At 33.5% G+C, this 15,670-nt stretch overlaps 1 protein-coding gene across 3 annotated transcripts; it reads left to right on the top strand.

The window, feature by feature from the left end:
• The first annotated feature begins 8,060 nt into the window (after positions 1–8,060).
• On the top strand, positions 8,061–15,020 carry LOC130623993 (dynein assembly factor with WDR repeat domains 1-like). Of its 3 annotated transcripts, none has more exons than XM_057439551.1 (6): positions 8,061–8,267; positions 9,342–9,654; positions 11,234–11,485; positions 11,719–11,882; positions 12,497–12,597; positions 13,282–15,020. In XM_057439551.1, the coding sequence occupies exons 2-6, from the start codon at positions 9,357–9,359 to the stop codon at positions 13,382–13,384; spliced, it is 918 nt and encodes a 305-aa protein (XP_057295534.1). In that variant the 5' UTR covers positions 8,061–8,267; positions 9,342–9,356; the 3' UTR covers positions 13,385–15,020. The 3 variants fall into 3 exon arrangements, with proteins under 3 accessions (XP_057295534.1, XP_057295533.1, XP_057295535.1); XM_057439550.1 differs by having other exon boundaries at positions 8,258–8,391; positions 9,243–9,654; XM_057439552.1 differs by having other exon boundaries at positions 8,267–8,391.
• The last annotated feature ends 650 nt before the right edge of the window (positions 15,021–15,670 follow it).

The raw sequence follows: 15,670 nt of genomic DNA, 5'->3' as shown, positions 1-15,670 counted from the left end.
TATTACTTTGCGTTACTCGCAGTTGTGGAAAAATATATAATTACTGTATTTTTTTATTGCAAAGCATTTGTTGAATCCCTTAACATAGCTTTTGCAAATATCATTAAAATAATAATGATATAGGCGAATGAATGAACTCTCCCAAAATACAAGGTGGTTGAAGGGAAAGGAGTTAAAAAAGTTTACGCATAAGTTATTTATCAAGTACATTATATCAAAAAACTTCAAAAACAACATTTTTAAAAACTTTGCTACTACATAGTAAGTAACTTTTTGTTGTTTGTAATAACTATAAAGTTAAACATTACATTTTCCGGGCATTAATTGGGGTCTCTGATAGACCCCAATTAATGCCCGGAAAATGTAATGTTTTTTTGAGCAAATACTTAAAATGCTGAACTCGCCCAAAAAACAGTTGCACTTTTTACAGCCTATGTGTTTTATCGGCAGCCTCCAGAGATTGCTGCCTAACTTGACAAAAGCCTGATGCATAGCTTGATCCCACGGTCTTTCAATTATAACTGTACCTGGCTGACTGGAGCTATAGCCTGCCTGGCCGCAACCCCATCATGCTTAGCAGTTTTCCATGTCTGTCCTATTAAGGGGTCCAGCTTGCAAATTTGAAATAAAACGAATATCTTTTAATATAACCAGTCCATGCTTGTAACAAAAAAAGACAAAAAGCACCATCGGTGGCCACATGCCCAACAAGAAGTGGTTTCGCTAGCTAAGCTAAAATATATTCTAAGCTTTTTAAGGATGTCCAAAGGTTCCTCATGGTATAGCTAGTACAAAAGATAAATATATCCCCAGAATTTGAAAACTATGTAATTTCTTTAATAAAGCAAACCTGATACCCTTTGTTAGTGATTCAATATGGGCAAGTGGGTGTTACCATACCCTCGGGTTAAACCAAGCCATTTGAGGGAAATTAGGGAGATGACACACTGTCAGTCAGGGTAAATACCTAATTAGGCGGCATGACCCAATTAGGCGAGTCATTTAGTTAGGCGACGTGAGGTAGTTTAATTAGGCTACCTGTAGTCTAACTAGGCAAACGAAAACTTTCTGTTGTAAATACGTCGAAATCATTGCGTTTCGCAACTACAATTTTTATGTGGATCAAATCTGTCCACTTTGCAGATAATTTTTGACCAATTATCGTCTTATTTGCATCACGTTGGTAACTTATGGCTCAAACCTCGTGTGGCACTTTGTTGTTTTAAATAATGGATTTCAGCCATTCACGCTGCAGGGAAAAAATAAATACGGCGGACGAAAACGTCACCTAAGTAGGCGACACTTAACCTAATTAGGTTATATATTTCATTTTAACATAATTCTTAGTTGCACGAACATAGGCACGGGTGACAATTTTGGAATCATGGTCGCGTATCCATTCTGAACAAAGATTTTTTGCAATTTTTTCTTAGGAATGTGTGAAAAGCCATTATATAAATATTGTAATGTCTTAACTAGGTTACATATGGTCTAACTAGGCTACAATGAGTCGCCTAAATAGGTGGTATGCCCTAATTAGCCTACCGTCGCCTAATTAAGTGTTTACCCTGACTGACACTGTATGAGCCGTTGGGAGTTGTTGGTAAGCGCGGACACTAATTGGGTCTGCGTAGCTCAAAATGAGCATTAAATACTCTAGGACTCCCCATCCAAGCCATTGCCCCTCCTGGACATAATATACAGGTTAAACCCCTTGATATCTGTGAGGATTACCTATCCAAATCAGCTGTTCAGTTCAGCATCAAACACGCCTCCATTTTTGTTCATCTAACGAGACAACGCTTTGTCCTTGTTTACCTCACGTGTTTCGAATCCCAAAATTTGTACACTTTGCATTCAGTGAACTGATCTCTCTTTCTCGAAGCGTTCAAGGGGCCTGGGACATGTTTGAGATAAGAAAAGTTTAAGATCAGGACAGAAAATCAGATTGAAAGTGACAAAGGTACGTGTTGTAGAAAAAGATGTTTCTAGCGCTTCCCATTCTGTTTTCCACCATGCACATAATAAATTAGGCTTCAAATCAAAGTTACTGTGTTTTACTTCCATTCACTTTAGTAGTATTTTCTTTAATAATTAATTTTTTAATCAACGTAGTTGTTTTTTATTCAATTCTTGCAGCGATTATATTTGAGCTTCACGTTTTAAAGACTCAATGAACTTTGATAAGGTGGACAGATTTCTGATTTAGGCGTTTTCTTATAATTACGTTTCTAAACAACACTAATAGGATTTGACATTACTAGCAACATTCTGATATCACATGCTAAGTAACTTTTCTGTTTCTTGCCTCCTTTAGAGCTAACGGTTTTTGTAATAAGAATATTTTTAAAATCAACAGATGCAATAATTCTTTAAGCCTGAAATCCTCATACGGTCCATTAAATACCGATTGGGTAGCTTTAAGTGCTTTTAGTGCGAGAACTTTTGGGTTTAAATCACTTCCAGGTCATACCAAAGACAAAGATAGTGCAAGTGGAACCTGTCTGCTTAGCAATTTAACAAAAGGTTGAGTGATTTCTCTGTGTTCACGATTTCTGCAGTTGAAATGGGAGCTTTGAATGTACTAGAACCCTCTTCTCAGGACCCTGATTGATAACAGGTCCAATAGAAATTAAAGAAGCTGTAATTAAAGAACTGGGTAAATAATAGCAATAAATGAAATAAATATTTAATTACAGCAAGTCATAAGATAGACAAGCTAGTTACCATGATAATAGGTGTATTAAAAACAAATAGAAAAATTGCGAATAAGAAAAATTCAATCACCAAATATCTTGCAAAGAAAGTGTAGTGTCCTCATTTTTTGGACAGAGCAGTCAATGTAGTCAATGGAAAAAATAAACAACTTGCAAGCGGGTACTCGAAAAAAAATCATTAAAAAGGTTGAAAGGTCAGGAACAGGACTGTTAAGAACGGTGACAGGGAGGATGCAGAAGATAAACCAGTAGCTACAGTGACAAGTAACATAATATGCCGGGTATTAAAAGATCATGTTTCAATCCAAAAAGACGCTAGGTAGTATACTGTCGCATTCGGAAGCAAAAAATGTGTCTAGAGAATCAATATAATATTGTCTACGAAATCCTGTGTAAGGATTGTGATGCTATTTATGTCAGTGAAACGAAACAAATGTTTAAACAACGTGTGCAAGAGCACAAAAGAGCCGTGCGCAACGCAGATACAGACAAAAATGAGATTGCGGACCATAGGCGGAAGAATGATTTGTATTATAGTCTGGGACAATAAAAAAATTATAGACCGAGAGCCCGGTTGGACAGCAAGAAAAGTGAAAGAAACCAAAAATAGTACAGACAGAATTACTCATATCAATAGTATTTTCTATCATCTTCCAGAAATATGTTTACTTACACATCGGAAAGCAAACAATTTAGAAAAAATGCAAAATGGTTGGAGACAAACGTAACAGAAAGCGAACTTTTAGTAAAAATAAAATATTTTAGTCAATCTATTGCTTCCCTTTGGGTCTGTGAAAAAGTTAATTACTTTAATTGGTGTTGTCTGATTGGTTGATGTCGATCCTCTAATTATTTCCTCAACTAATAAAAAGCCAAAGATGATTACGAACATTACCCGGCGATGACAGCTGTAGTTGTCAAAGCGTAGCCTAGAATAAACTCGCTTGTTTATGACATGATAATATCTAAGATAAGTGGTAATATTCATGTTATGATAATGCTTGCTAACTGCGTTAATGAACTACTGACGAATTCATGTCGTGAGCGAGAAAAAGATTACATTCTGTGTGTGAGAATATTTTTTTTCGTATCCAATCCAAGAATTTACCAAGAGTCAAGACCATGTCGTTAGTAACATCAGTTTTAAAAATATAAATATTAATTAAAAAATATATCTTCTAATCCCTATGAAGTCATCAAATTATTTTTTTACCTGAAATGAGTTGGTTCTACAACAGTAGTTGCGTTCCACTTCTTAAAGGGAACCCGAGGTATAAAATGATATTGGACCTATATTATAGAGCTTAAAAAGTTAGTTTACAAGTCTTTTTTAAATTTTTAAAAAGCTCCTTTCGTTCTCAAGAGATTCACATTTAAAGAATTTCAGATTTAATTATGCTGCATGAATTATGATGTCATATTTCAGTAATAGCAAATGTAGACATTTTTTTTATCAGGAATTTTAGACCTGTTAAGGGGTGTGCATTCAAACTTCATCAATGCAAAGATATTATAAAGGTTAATTGATTAACATAATTTTTTTCCCAAAATGATACTTGTTTGCTCGTCCCAGGCCTCTTAATTTTTTGCTGACGAACTCATAACTCAGGATCTGCAAGTCGGTTTGCAATCAAATTTTGTGAGTAGACATATAGGGATTTAAGCTTAAATAGTTTTGGATGTATGGCCCGGAGACAGCCTTGTTCACTGGTCTCCATATGTCGTTGTCAAAAAGGGACAAGATACTCTGGTAATGAGGATGTCATGAAATCTTAAATATGTTTTACATTATATTCAAATGTTTGGGTTCAGTCAACCTTTTTTGCTGTTAGAGAATTTCACCAGTGTTTGCATTTTTTCAATTAATCTAGAGCAGCACTACTTTTACCGGGACAGCGAAATTGAATACAGTTGATTAATCTTTGCAATTACACGATTTTTTTATAAGCAACAACTTAGGATTTTGTTCAGACTTTAAGTTGCTGAATTTTATTCGTAATTTATGTAAAAAAAGAGGATGTTTTTGATAAAAAAAGTTCTTAAAAAAAACACTGAAGTGTGCAAGGAAGAAGTTATTGGATGTTTTTGCAACAAATGAGTTTCTTGTGTTGCTTGCGCTTGTGTTTTTACAGAATTGAAGTTGCTTTATAATTTTTCATATCCAACTACTTATGAAAAAAAAAAATGTATCAGAAATTTGAAATAACTTTCAAATATTGCTTCCTGGGAGAAAGAAAAAACTCTTATCAATATCTTCTTAGCTGGTTCCATATTGACAATATAGCACCACTTGAGAAGATATTTGTATTTGTATATATATCTATTCTATTCTGTTAGATCAGAGCCGTATGTTAAATAATTCTAATTCCCCTCAAATTATGAAACGATTTCATTCTAATCTAAAATCACACAAAGGTTGGTACCTCAAATTTTATAGAACATCATGTATACTCACTGTACCACCCTTTATACTCGACGTTTTGGGTATTCCGAAAGTTGTGTTAAAATGACCATTTCCCAAGCTGTTGTTGCTTCTGCTTCTGCAGTTGTTTAATTGCCATTAGTTGATTGAATCGAAGTGATCTGCTTCTGTCAACTTGCAGTCTGCAGGACACTCCACAACACCGATCCATGCAGCTGTTTCAAGATATACAAGGAAATATTATATAATTACAATAGCAAATAATAGTTGTTAATAGAAAAATTACACAAGCATATAATAAAGTAACCATTCTCGTCTATCTTTTGCATTCATTTTCTGTTTTCCAATCCTAGTTTGATGTAAAGTTAAAATATTTAATTAGGGCGTAATAATTACACATATTTAATTAATTCGATACACACCCTGATCCGCTAATAGAATGTATAACTCTTCAAGTCACACATTCATTCATCTATTTAAATAGAAAAGTTGCAAAAATGTTGAATTTCAATTTTATGTCATAATATGGTGAAGTTATTGAGGTTATGCAGCAACATTATTTACGTTTGTTTCCCAATGAACAGCTGATGAGAAAGGTTTTGGGCTTGTTGGACGTATGATGTCAATATGCATGATTTTATATTCATTTTTCAAAATTTAAAACTTTTAAAAACTTTAACAGTTGGGATGTGTTTATTCTCTCTAAAATAGACTAGTTTTGTTGATGTGAACGAGGTATCACATCTTCTCTAAAATAAACGCAACAACCTAAGAAATGCTAGCGAAATCAGCCTGCAACATTCTTAAAAAAAAAGATCATTCAAATATGTAGCAGCAAGAGCATTCAATAATCTACCATCAAATCTTCCCTGAGCAGATTCATATAATATATTTTGTAAAAAAATCAAAGCGTACTTACTAGATAAATCCGTTATTCGTTTGTCTGATTTTAAATTATACTTCACTAGCCAGTAAGAACTGGCTAGAGAAGTATTCAAAAGCTGTAGTGTCAACATAACATATGAAAAAAGAAACCACCTTAGAGCCTTAATTGGTTCGCTTGAATACAAGAGACGTTACGTAGAAGATTTGGTCAATACATGGGTGAATGAACTACTGAGGTTATTAGCAACTGCAAAAGTTCAACCTCAAGTTGCTTATTATGCCTTTCTATCCAGATACAGGCATAAATTATATTCAAACAATACCTGATATTTCGGAGATGTTGCAACCACTAGAAGATATAATTGGCCAAATTATGAATTGTAATCCCTAGCCACAAGATTAAACAAAAAAGTACACTATTAAGTGAAGGACCCAGCTGACATAAGAACGGAAACCCTAAATCCAGTACTTATTTGTTCATCATCTTCAAGGTCTTTAACTTACGGACATAAAGATGAATTCTCATTTCTAAAGGAGAAAAGAGCTTAAATAAAAAAAAACAGGATTGAGATGAATCAGATATGTTTTTAGTTTCCAAAGTTGTAAAATATTCAAACTATCTCGTGTACCAAAAAATAAAATTAATCAAGATATTTAAAGAAGCCAATAAAGAATTAAATTAGTTTATGATTGATCTGTAACAGCGTTTGTTAATCCTATTAAAACACTATTATTCGAATTACATTTTTAAGCGGATTTCTACATCCACTTGTCGCTTACCGCCAGTAATCTCTTTATCCTAGATGTAGACAACACATGGAATGCGTTTTAGCAGGAATTCCTCTGTCAAATGGTCTTCGGTTAGAAGTATATAAAGCACATTGCCCACCCCCCTCCGCAATAACTTTTTAAAAAAGAAAAAAGAGATTGTTTCCTCTTTCTTCCTTGTAAAACTCATCTGTTACAACCAACTTTTGCTTTTTTGTGTATTTTGAGTGTTTTAACGATAAACTATTTGGATATGATTTCCAATGGCAAAATTAGTAATGAGAGTAAGGAGAGCCATGAGATGCGTAATTGGCATACTGTAATAAATTTGGTATAAGAAAGTAAAAATAGATGATGCAAGAACAATTTTGTTGGATTTCAATGCGTTTTTAAGAGGAGCTAATTTTCAAAATCTTTCATAGTTTCCCTCGTGGAGACACTAAAATTAGCCTACCACGTTTCCCTCTTCCCTCCCTCCAAAAAACCACAACAAACAATAGCAACAAAATTCCTCCGTACAGCACTTGTACGACACTTTTATTACGTAGTGATTCATGAACTGACTCCCTAGTACATTTTAATAAACCGAATTTGAATAAACTCTGACCCTAATTCCAATTGAAAAAAAAGATGTCATGCCTTTGACACGCATGTTTTGAATTTGTCCTGTTAAAGTCGCCACACACATCAATCCTCACATATTTTGATTACTACCGTCATGATTTCCTCGTCGCTTTTAACTTCCTTTTAATGTGACACTATTTATTTTATATGACACGTCACAGCCCTTATAGTTGATGTGTGATTAAATCGCGTGTACGAATTTTTAATTTGGAATTCTTATCTTGAAGTTCCTCTTTGCATCATATAACTAGAAATTGAATTTCAAGGCTAACATGTTCACTACCAAGCAATTTTGATTTACAGAATCATTTTTTATGACTGCACATGGGTCATGGTTCTTCTACACGAGGGATGTTTGGGCTTGCACGCGTGTGTGATCAACAGGTGAACAAGTTTAAAAGATTTTAATTGTTACCCGGATTAGACCATATAAGTAACGATAACGTAGTGAGATTAACTTTTAAAAGACCATACGTGATCAACTCAATGACTTAAGGTTTGATAACATTATTGAAATTAATTTAAACAATTTAGATTAAGAAAACATCTCGGGCGCTATTTATTAAAGTAGCAGACTAAAAGTAAACAAGCCACCAATTTTAATTACTTACTAACAACATTGTTGATCTTGTATCGTACAAATGAATATATCATAGCAACACACTCCTTCTGGAGTACTTCTTTCTAACGCCAGAAGTTATTTTATGTGGGGAGAAGAAACGCTGAGAAGGAGTATATCTGCGATAAAAACTGAATACAGACTTACTTGCAATTAAAGAGAACTAACTGACTGAAAAAAGAACTCGCTCATTCATCTATGCAAGAAATTCATTCTACTGCAGACAAATCAGGTAAAAGCCTGATGTTGCTGACATACAACTGTCCGAATACGTGCGTGTATTAAGAAAATATTCTGACTCAAGTGGACACCTATCATGCATTACTTAATGCATCATATATGAAGTAGTGGCCTTGGTGAGTGATTTAAATATAACAGCTAGTCTAAAAAGCGACGTACTGATAATTTGTTGACTACATTCAGTCCAATTGCTAGTTAATTGTCTGGTTCTAAACACAGGCAGTATTAGTTAGATAAGTTCTAGTCAATACTCTTTATTATATATCTATGACCCAATTTTATTGGTCCTGATTACCTCCTTAAAATTAGGGTTCAAACACGATAGGGTTTCTGTTTAAAGTGTTACTGAATTTTAAAATAGAACCAAATCGAAAACAATGACTGATTTGTTGAAATTATTTTCTCTTTTAAAGTAAAAGTTCAAATTAATTCGTATTGCAGCATTATTATGGTTTTCGTCCAGACTGTCCAACATTTTTTAGCATCATTCTTATCTTTCAAATATCATATCTTAAATAGCTTTTAACCAGTAGAAATTCATAGAACGTTGCAGCAAAGTCGATAAAAGTATATCGCATTTGTTATTCGCAGAGTGAAGATTAACTGTGATCAACAGTACGTGAGATTGGAAATGTAGAAAAACAAATTTATAGAAAAACCGTCTTTCATAAAATATTTAAGCCCTCTAACGCGATTTTTTTTTTTAATTTTTTAATTATTAATGTCGTATTTCTACATAAAAGACATCATTAAAACTTTTTTGCTTGAGAAACATCAGTGACTCTTAAAACGTCAAGTCCGCAGCTATTTTTTTTCGGAAAATTTTAAAGAGCAAAAACACTCAAAATAAACATTATTTAAAGCACGTTTACTCTATAAGTTCTGATTAAAAGCGACACAGAAGTTTATCTATCTTGTTCAAGTGTTTAAAAGGATAATCCCAAGTAATATTCATTGTCTGCAATAGATCAACTACTGGAAGAGGAGAGCTTACAGTTTAAAAATCAGAGGTAAACTGCGAAGACGTATCAACAACGTTTTTAAATTTTGAACAACCTGTTTTCAGCATTGTATTTCAAGCATGGGCAAAGAACATGAAATTTTCCATGGTAAAGTACACCGAACTTTAAATCTTGGTCAAGCTGGTGCCATTTTGGCCTGTGGTTTGTCAAACGATGATAAATTGGCTGCCAGTTGCTCCACAAACAAGAAAGTTTTATTGTGGGATGTTGAATCTGGTCGTTGCACGGGATCTCTTGATGGCCACAAAGCTGATGTGTCAGCTTGCTCGTTTAGTGCTAATCTCCTAGCAACGGGATCACTTGATGGAATGATATTTTTGTGGAAGTTCAAAGAAGGGAAAAGAACATCAAGAATAAGTAAGTATGATGTTTGATAACAAATTAAAAGAATCCCGAAGTGAAAAGTGATGTTGTGGAACTTTTTTTTTATTTGGCAAATAAAACATGTGGTGAAACTGATGTTACACAATACGTTATGAATGAATTATTTGCTTAAATCTGGTAAACACTCTGCAAGATTTCACTTTGTACTTATTGGGATGATCTACAACCGTGAATATAATATTTGTAGAAATGGCTATTTTTGGCTATTTCCCTAAATAACCAAACAGATTCAAATAGTTGTACTTTGGCTCGTATAAAGTGTAGGCCAAATGAAAGCGCTAGCTGTACTTTCTACCGTGTAAGCTAGTCAAAGTCTAATAAAACATTTAAAAAAGCGGACACTTAATTAGCGGACACTCTAATTAGCGGACAATATTTTTTGCACCAAAGAGCAAATATGTTTTTTTTTCTCCAATTAGCTGGAATATAACGATGATGGTGATGATTATGTTATTAAAAAAAGAAGTTTCTATTGCCACAACGCTAACAACGCTAACAACGTTAACAATATTTGATGAACTTATAAACTCTTTTCATTAACGAGAGACTTTTTAAAATAAGATTTTTAATCATTTGTCCATCACTTGTTGAAGTTTGTTTTAAAGACTTTAAAGTTCTGTAAAAATTAAAAATCTAATTCGTCATCATTATGGTAATATTATATTATCATTTGTTATTTTTCCTTCGTGATACAAAAATCGGCTTTATTTTCAAATTTGCAGCTTAAAATTTTCCAAAAGGCGGACACTTACAATTAACGAATACTTTATTTATACACGGATGGTTTCCGCTAATTACAGAGTATACTGTAACCCATTTCACGATCTGAAAGGGTCCGGAAAATCAAAACGGCATTCTTCAAAATTTTGACCTCCTTTTCATCATTTTATTTTTGAGATTGTAGATTATAAATTAGTTAGCAGTGAATTCTATTATTAAGTCTAAAAATATGCTTAGTGTCGCGGTCGGCGTTTTGCAGTGAAAGGAGTAGAGGGTTGTTAAGTTATGAGTCGAACATATTTTTACTAGTCTACCAACACCTGCCACGATTTTCTAGCCTCGATCGCATGAAACCTTTATGTTTTTTCTCTTTGAATAACTAGATTGCCAAATAAAAGTCAAACTGCCCTTGGTGCGAGGTTAAAGCTTTTCCAGTTGACCAACTGTTACTTGGAATGCTTACTTCTTTTAAGAAATCTGGAACGTAAAAATTGATCTTAGAGAGTTAGGCGAAGCCATTGTGTTTTTTTATTTTAATACAAAATATTAGAAAAAAGTAGTTCGTAATCCCAAGGAACTATTACTAAGAATATAAAGTTGTTTTCTGTTGCACAAATGTGCAAGATGGAGGCCTTCTTGCTATATTTACTGAATACATGACAGAAAACAAAACAAACAGGATTATGAACACCTATCTACTAGCCTACTACTCTAGTGTATATTTCTATATTCACTAATCAACCATTTTGCTTTCATGACATTTTAAATGGTGCTTCAAAATAAAAACCATTTCTATATTGCTACATTAACTTTTGTTTATAAAAATGAATAGATGTACACGCTGGTGCTATCCACGCATGCGTCATATCACCAGACGGTCGATTTCTTGCATCTGCATCAGAAGATAAAACAGCAAGGGTTTATACAATTCGTGGTGGTGATGGAGAGTTCATCCAAGGACCTCAATGTAAAGAATTACTTGGTCACACAGACGGAATAAACGACATTAGTTTTTCTTATGATAGTTGTGCTATTGTTACAGCATCCACGGATGGAAGTATAAAAATTTGGGATACTGAGACAGGTATGTCCAAACTATGTCTGGCCTAAAATATATTGAAGAAACTCTGTGTTAGACTTTAATTAACCATTTTAGAATTTAGATACTCTTAAAGAAAGTTGTCTTCAGACCCCTTTCTCTCCTTGTCACAAGAATTAAGTAGTTTTTAAGAATGACCTATGAAATTTGGTGTATACTCTGGATATACACGATGACATGAGAAAGGTTGATGAGGAAAATTTCTTGTGATATTTTAGGAGAATGTCTGGTGATGTTATCTGAAGAAGGGCAAAAAGTAATAGATGCTCGTTTCTCATCTGATGGCAGATATATTGTAACCATGACAAACAACTTCATTTCAGTTTGGAATATCTCCAAAAAGAAAAAAATATGGAGTATCGAGGAAGATAAAGGACTGCAAGTAAGTTTGTATCGAGTTTTGAACATACGATCGAATTTCAAACATACGTTCGAGTTTCAAAGATACGATCAAGTAGTTAGTTTGTATCGAGTTTAAACATTAGATCGAGTTTTAAACATACGATCGAGTAATTATTTTGTAACGAGTTTTAAACATACGATCGAGTTTCAAACATACGATCGAGTTTCAAACATACGATCGAGTACTTCGTTTGCATCGAGTTTTAAAACATACGATCACATTTTAAATATACGATCGAGTAATATACGCTCTATAATCAATGGATTTAAGGGTTCCATGATAGGAAATTAGTTTTATTCGAAAAATAGACAACGTATTGTTTTTGTAGGACACAGGCAAAAAGGAAATGGAACATAGAGAATATTAAAATCTTAGGTGAAAAGAATACAAGGGGATATTAACTTTGGAAAGTCCGTTATGACTTTTTTAAATAATTTGACTTGCACAAATTGTTGTTGGGTGCTAATCTTGTGCGGTTTGCTTTAACGATTTTATCCCTAACCTATAAGAGCGTACCATTACTCGGTCTGAAGTGTATTTTCTTCAGTATCATATTCAGAAGTTGTAACAAGAATATGTGTTTATCATTACAGTCACTTTCATGCCATCCGAGTGAAAATATATTCATTGTTGTCTCCATGGATGGAACGATAGCTGGTTATGACATAACAAATAAAACCGGGATATTTAAAAAGTAAGTTTTTCCTCAATTCTTAATCACGAAATTATAGAATTTTTCATTAAATATAATTTTTCAAAGAAGCTAAGGCTATAAACTTGGTTTCACAGGCTATGTAACCGCGAAAAATCTTTTGCTAAAGCTTTTAATAAAAAGAAGGAAATTTTTTGTCTTAGGACGGTGGTAAGGCTGATTTTTGATACCAATTACCTTACTGTATCATTTGTCAAACCTGGTGCACTTTCATATGAAATACTCTATTGCTATTTAAAGTTTAATGACGATTTTTTTATCGATGAAATAAGAAATTTTCTGCCAAACATGAAGTCCATCAAATATCTTTTGTCTGAAATTATTCTGTTAGTCTGCTAAGAAACATGGACCATAGCTTAAGTAACAAGAGAAATTACATTGTAAAAGCCGAAAAAGTTTATTTTCGGGATATGTGACATCATCTCTAATTATAATAATGTCACTAAATTATTATTTTTTACCTGAAATGAATTATATTAAGACACTCTATAACTGCACCAAGTTTCAAAACTTCAACATAAGTAGTTCAGGTTATATGCCTCGCAGAAACTTTATGTCCGCTGATGTCGAAACAGAGAGAAAAATGTTTTGCATAGGCAAGCCAGCGTTTCTCTTTAGTTCTCTCCTCAAACGATGCCGCATTTGATTTGTTATCTTTTGTTTTAGAGGCAGTGACCATACAGGACCTGTTTTAGCATGCGAATTCTCACAATCTGGAAATATGGCAGTAACAGGAGGAGTTGATGGAAAAGTTTTAGTTTGGCAGTAACTTCCAATTTTAGAAGTGCGTTTGAAGTTCAACTGACTAATATAAGTTTCTTGTCATTTGTTACGGTTTTAAAATATTGCATGGCGTATCATGGTAGATGTATGTGAAACTAAGCTCAATGCTACCACGCAAGTTAATCAAAATCAAACAACAACTGATTACAAGCTTGGTTGATAATTTTATTGTGATGGTACAGTAAAATGTAACATATTTTAACGAATAGAAAAAGAAAATAGGAGATATCCGCGAATGACGTCAACTATTAAGAAAGAAGGGGGTTATACTAAAGTTAAAGCTGGTTGACAGGGTAAGGTGAGAGGGGGGGGGGGGACGTGACACTACTGTTGATGTCAACTTTCTTATGATATGACGTCAATTCAATGTTTTACCTGGAATGAATTTGTGTTAAGACATTCTACAACTAAAACAAGTTTTATCACTAATCAACTAAGTAATTTTAGGTCTGTTTGTTTGTAACGTTATAAATACATACGAAATTCTAAAGCCGCAAATAACAAATGCGATATAGTTTTATCTACTTTGCTAGGACGAAAAAAAACTTCCGTGGCTTTTTTAAGGCTAGCAATTAGACTATTAGTCTACTGGTCTGTAAGCCAATTTAAAATGGGGTTATTATACTCGCACTTATAATCACTGTAATAACCCCCTTTAAGTAATTTTTTTTACTCAATGTGACCAGGCGGACAAGCACGATGGGCAATCTTGTCCCTAGAGTTGTCAAACCAACCAAACAGTACGGCTATTACTACACACAGCTTGGTCTGATGGGAAAATATAGGAATCAAAAGCAATAAAATGCAGTTACTTAATAACCACAATATTTAAGCAAGGCACATCAATGCATGATTAAACTTCAGAAACATTCCTGGGTAGAAATAAATAAATATTGAGTAGCGGGCTGTATTGGACCAAATACTAGTTTAGGGTACATTTGCTGGAGATTAATTTGTCGTCTATATAGACCGTTAATAAAAGACAACCCTACTTTTTATTAGATTAGAAATTTCATTAAAAACACAATAAAAGCGCTACCTTTTATCTATTTCGTGTATTTTTTTTTTGCCTTTAAGTCGAAGTAATGAAATTTAAGCAGACGGGGGTTACTACTATGATTATAGGTGCCAGTTTTTGATTACAAAACCTCCGTATTAAATAATTGAATTGCAGACTAGTAGACTAGTTGTTAGCCGTCATAGCAAAGTAGCTGCGATTAGAATGGCGTTTTTTATGAAAAAAAATCTTTATTTTAAATCGGCTAACAAACAGACAGTGAGTAATATAGATACGACTTAAAGACGCTTAATAAGACTTTTGATTGGGTAATAATAATAAATATTGTATTCACACACACGCACTTGTAATTGTCAACGACAATTATTTTACTCAAGAAGATAATCAAACAACATAATGCAATTTGTGTTTTTTGACTTGATTGCAGCATTTCTTTTTTTGCATCATGCAACAGGTAATTCAGTATTTTCGTTTTCACTTTGAGGTAATAAAGGTTAGTATCTGTTTAAGGTGGCAGTTACCCTTTTTCAGCTGTCCTCAGTGGTTCATTTATGCCATTTTTTTACTATTTCCGAAAAATATAGGCCTTAATACATAATAAAATGATTTTAACTTAACACCAAAAGTGTTAAGTTAGCAGAAATTTTTATTGAAGAATGTGTTATAAACAAGTAAAATATCAGCTTCTACGAGCTCCAACTTTTTACAATCTCGTTATATTCATCAGCTTCTGTTTTTAAATAAACCTTGGGCTTGTGCTGAATTTTTTTTTGTTCATTCATATTTTTTTAACAATGGCCTTTTGTTTTTTTTAAAAGATTCTTTGTTAGTATCCCCTGCTCCATCAAGCGCTGTTAAAAGAAAAATATTCCGCATAAAAAGATTTCCGCACATCGTATTAGGCTGCATGGTTCATTAAGCATGTCTGAAAATTTTAAGCTCGGTTCCCACTGTGGTTTAAGTGTGTTTTAGGTGTGTTTTAAATAAAATTTCAAAGTTAAACCATAATGTGAACGTGTTCCTGTTTTAAAATTTTTGCCATAAAACCTGTTTAAACCACAGATAAACTACACCAATCCGACATTGCCGTGACTGCGTTCAATATGGAGGCCTGGGATCCATGAGGGAGTGAAAAATTCCAAAACCGTAGGCCATTTTAACTTGAGCAAACGAAGTATAAACATCATTCACTAACAAAACCAGCAATATTTATATTTAAGAATGGATTTCGATATGGTAGCAAAGATGAAAGTT

This window comes from Hydractinia symbiolongicarpus, chromosome 13, assembly GCF_029227915.1.
Source record: "Hydractinia symbiolongicarpus strain clone_291-10 chromosome 13, HSymV2.1, whole genome shotgun sequence".
NCBI classification, from domain to species: domain Eukaryota; kingdom Metazoa; phylum Cnidaria; class Hydrozoa; order Anthoathecata; family Hydractiniidae; genus Hydractinia; species Hydractinia symbiolongicarpus.
This window is presented reverse-complemented; position numbering and strand designations above follow the sequence as displayed.

Coding starts and splice junctions, on each gene's coding strand:
- LOC130623993 (XM_057439551.1), top strand. CDS start 9,357: ATGGGCAAAGAACATGAAATTTTCCATGGTAAAGTACACCGAACTTTA. Junction 11,486..11,718: donor AATTTGGGATACTGAGACAG/GTATGTCCAAAC, acceptor GTGATATTTTAG/GAGAATGTCTGGTGATGTTA. Junction 12,598..13,281: donor AAAACCGGGATATTTAAAAA/GTAAGTTTTTCC, acceptor CTTTTGTTTTAG/AGGCAGTGACCATACAGGAC.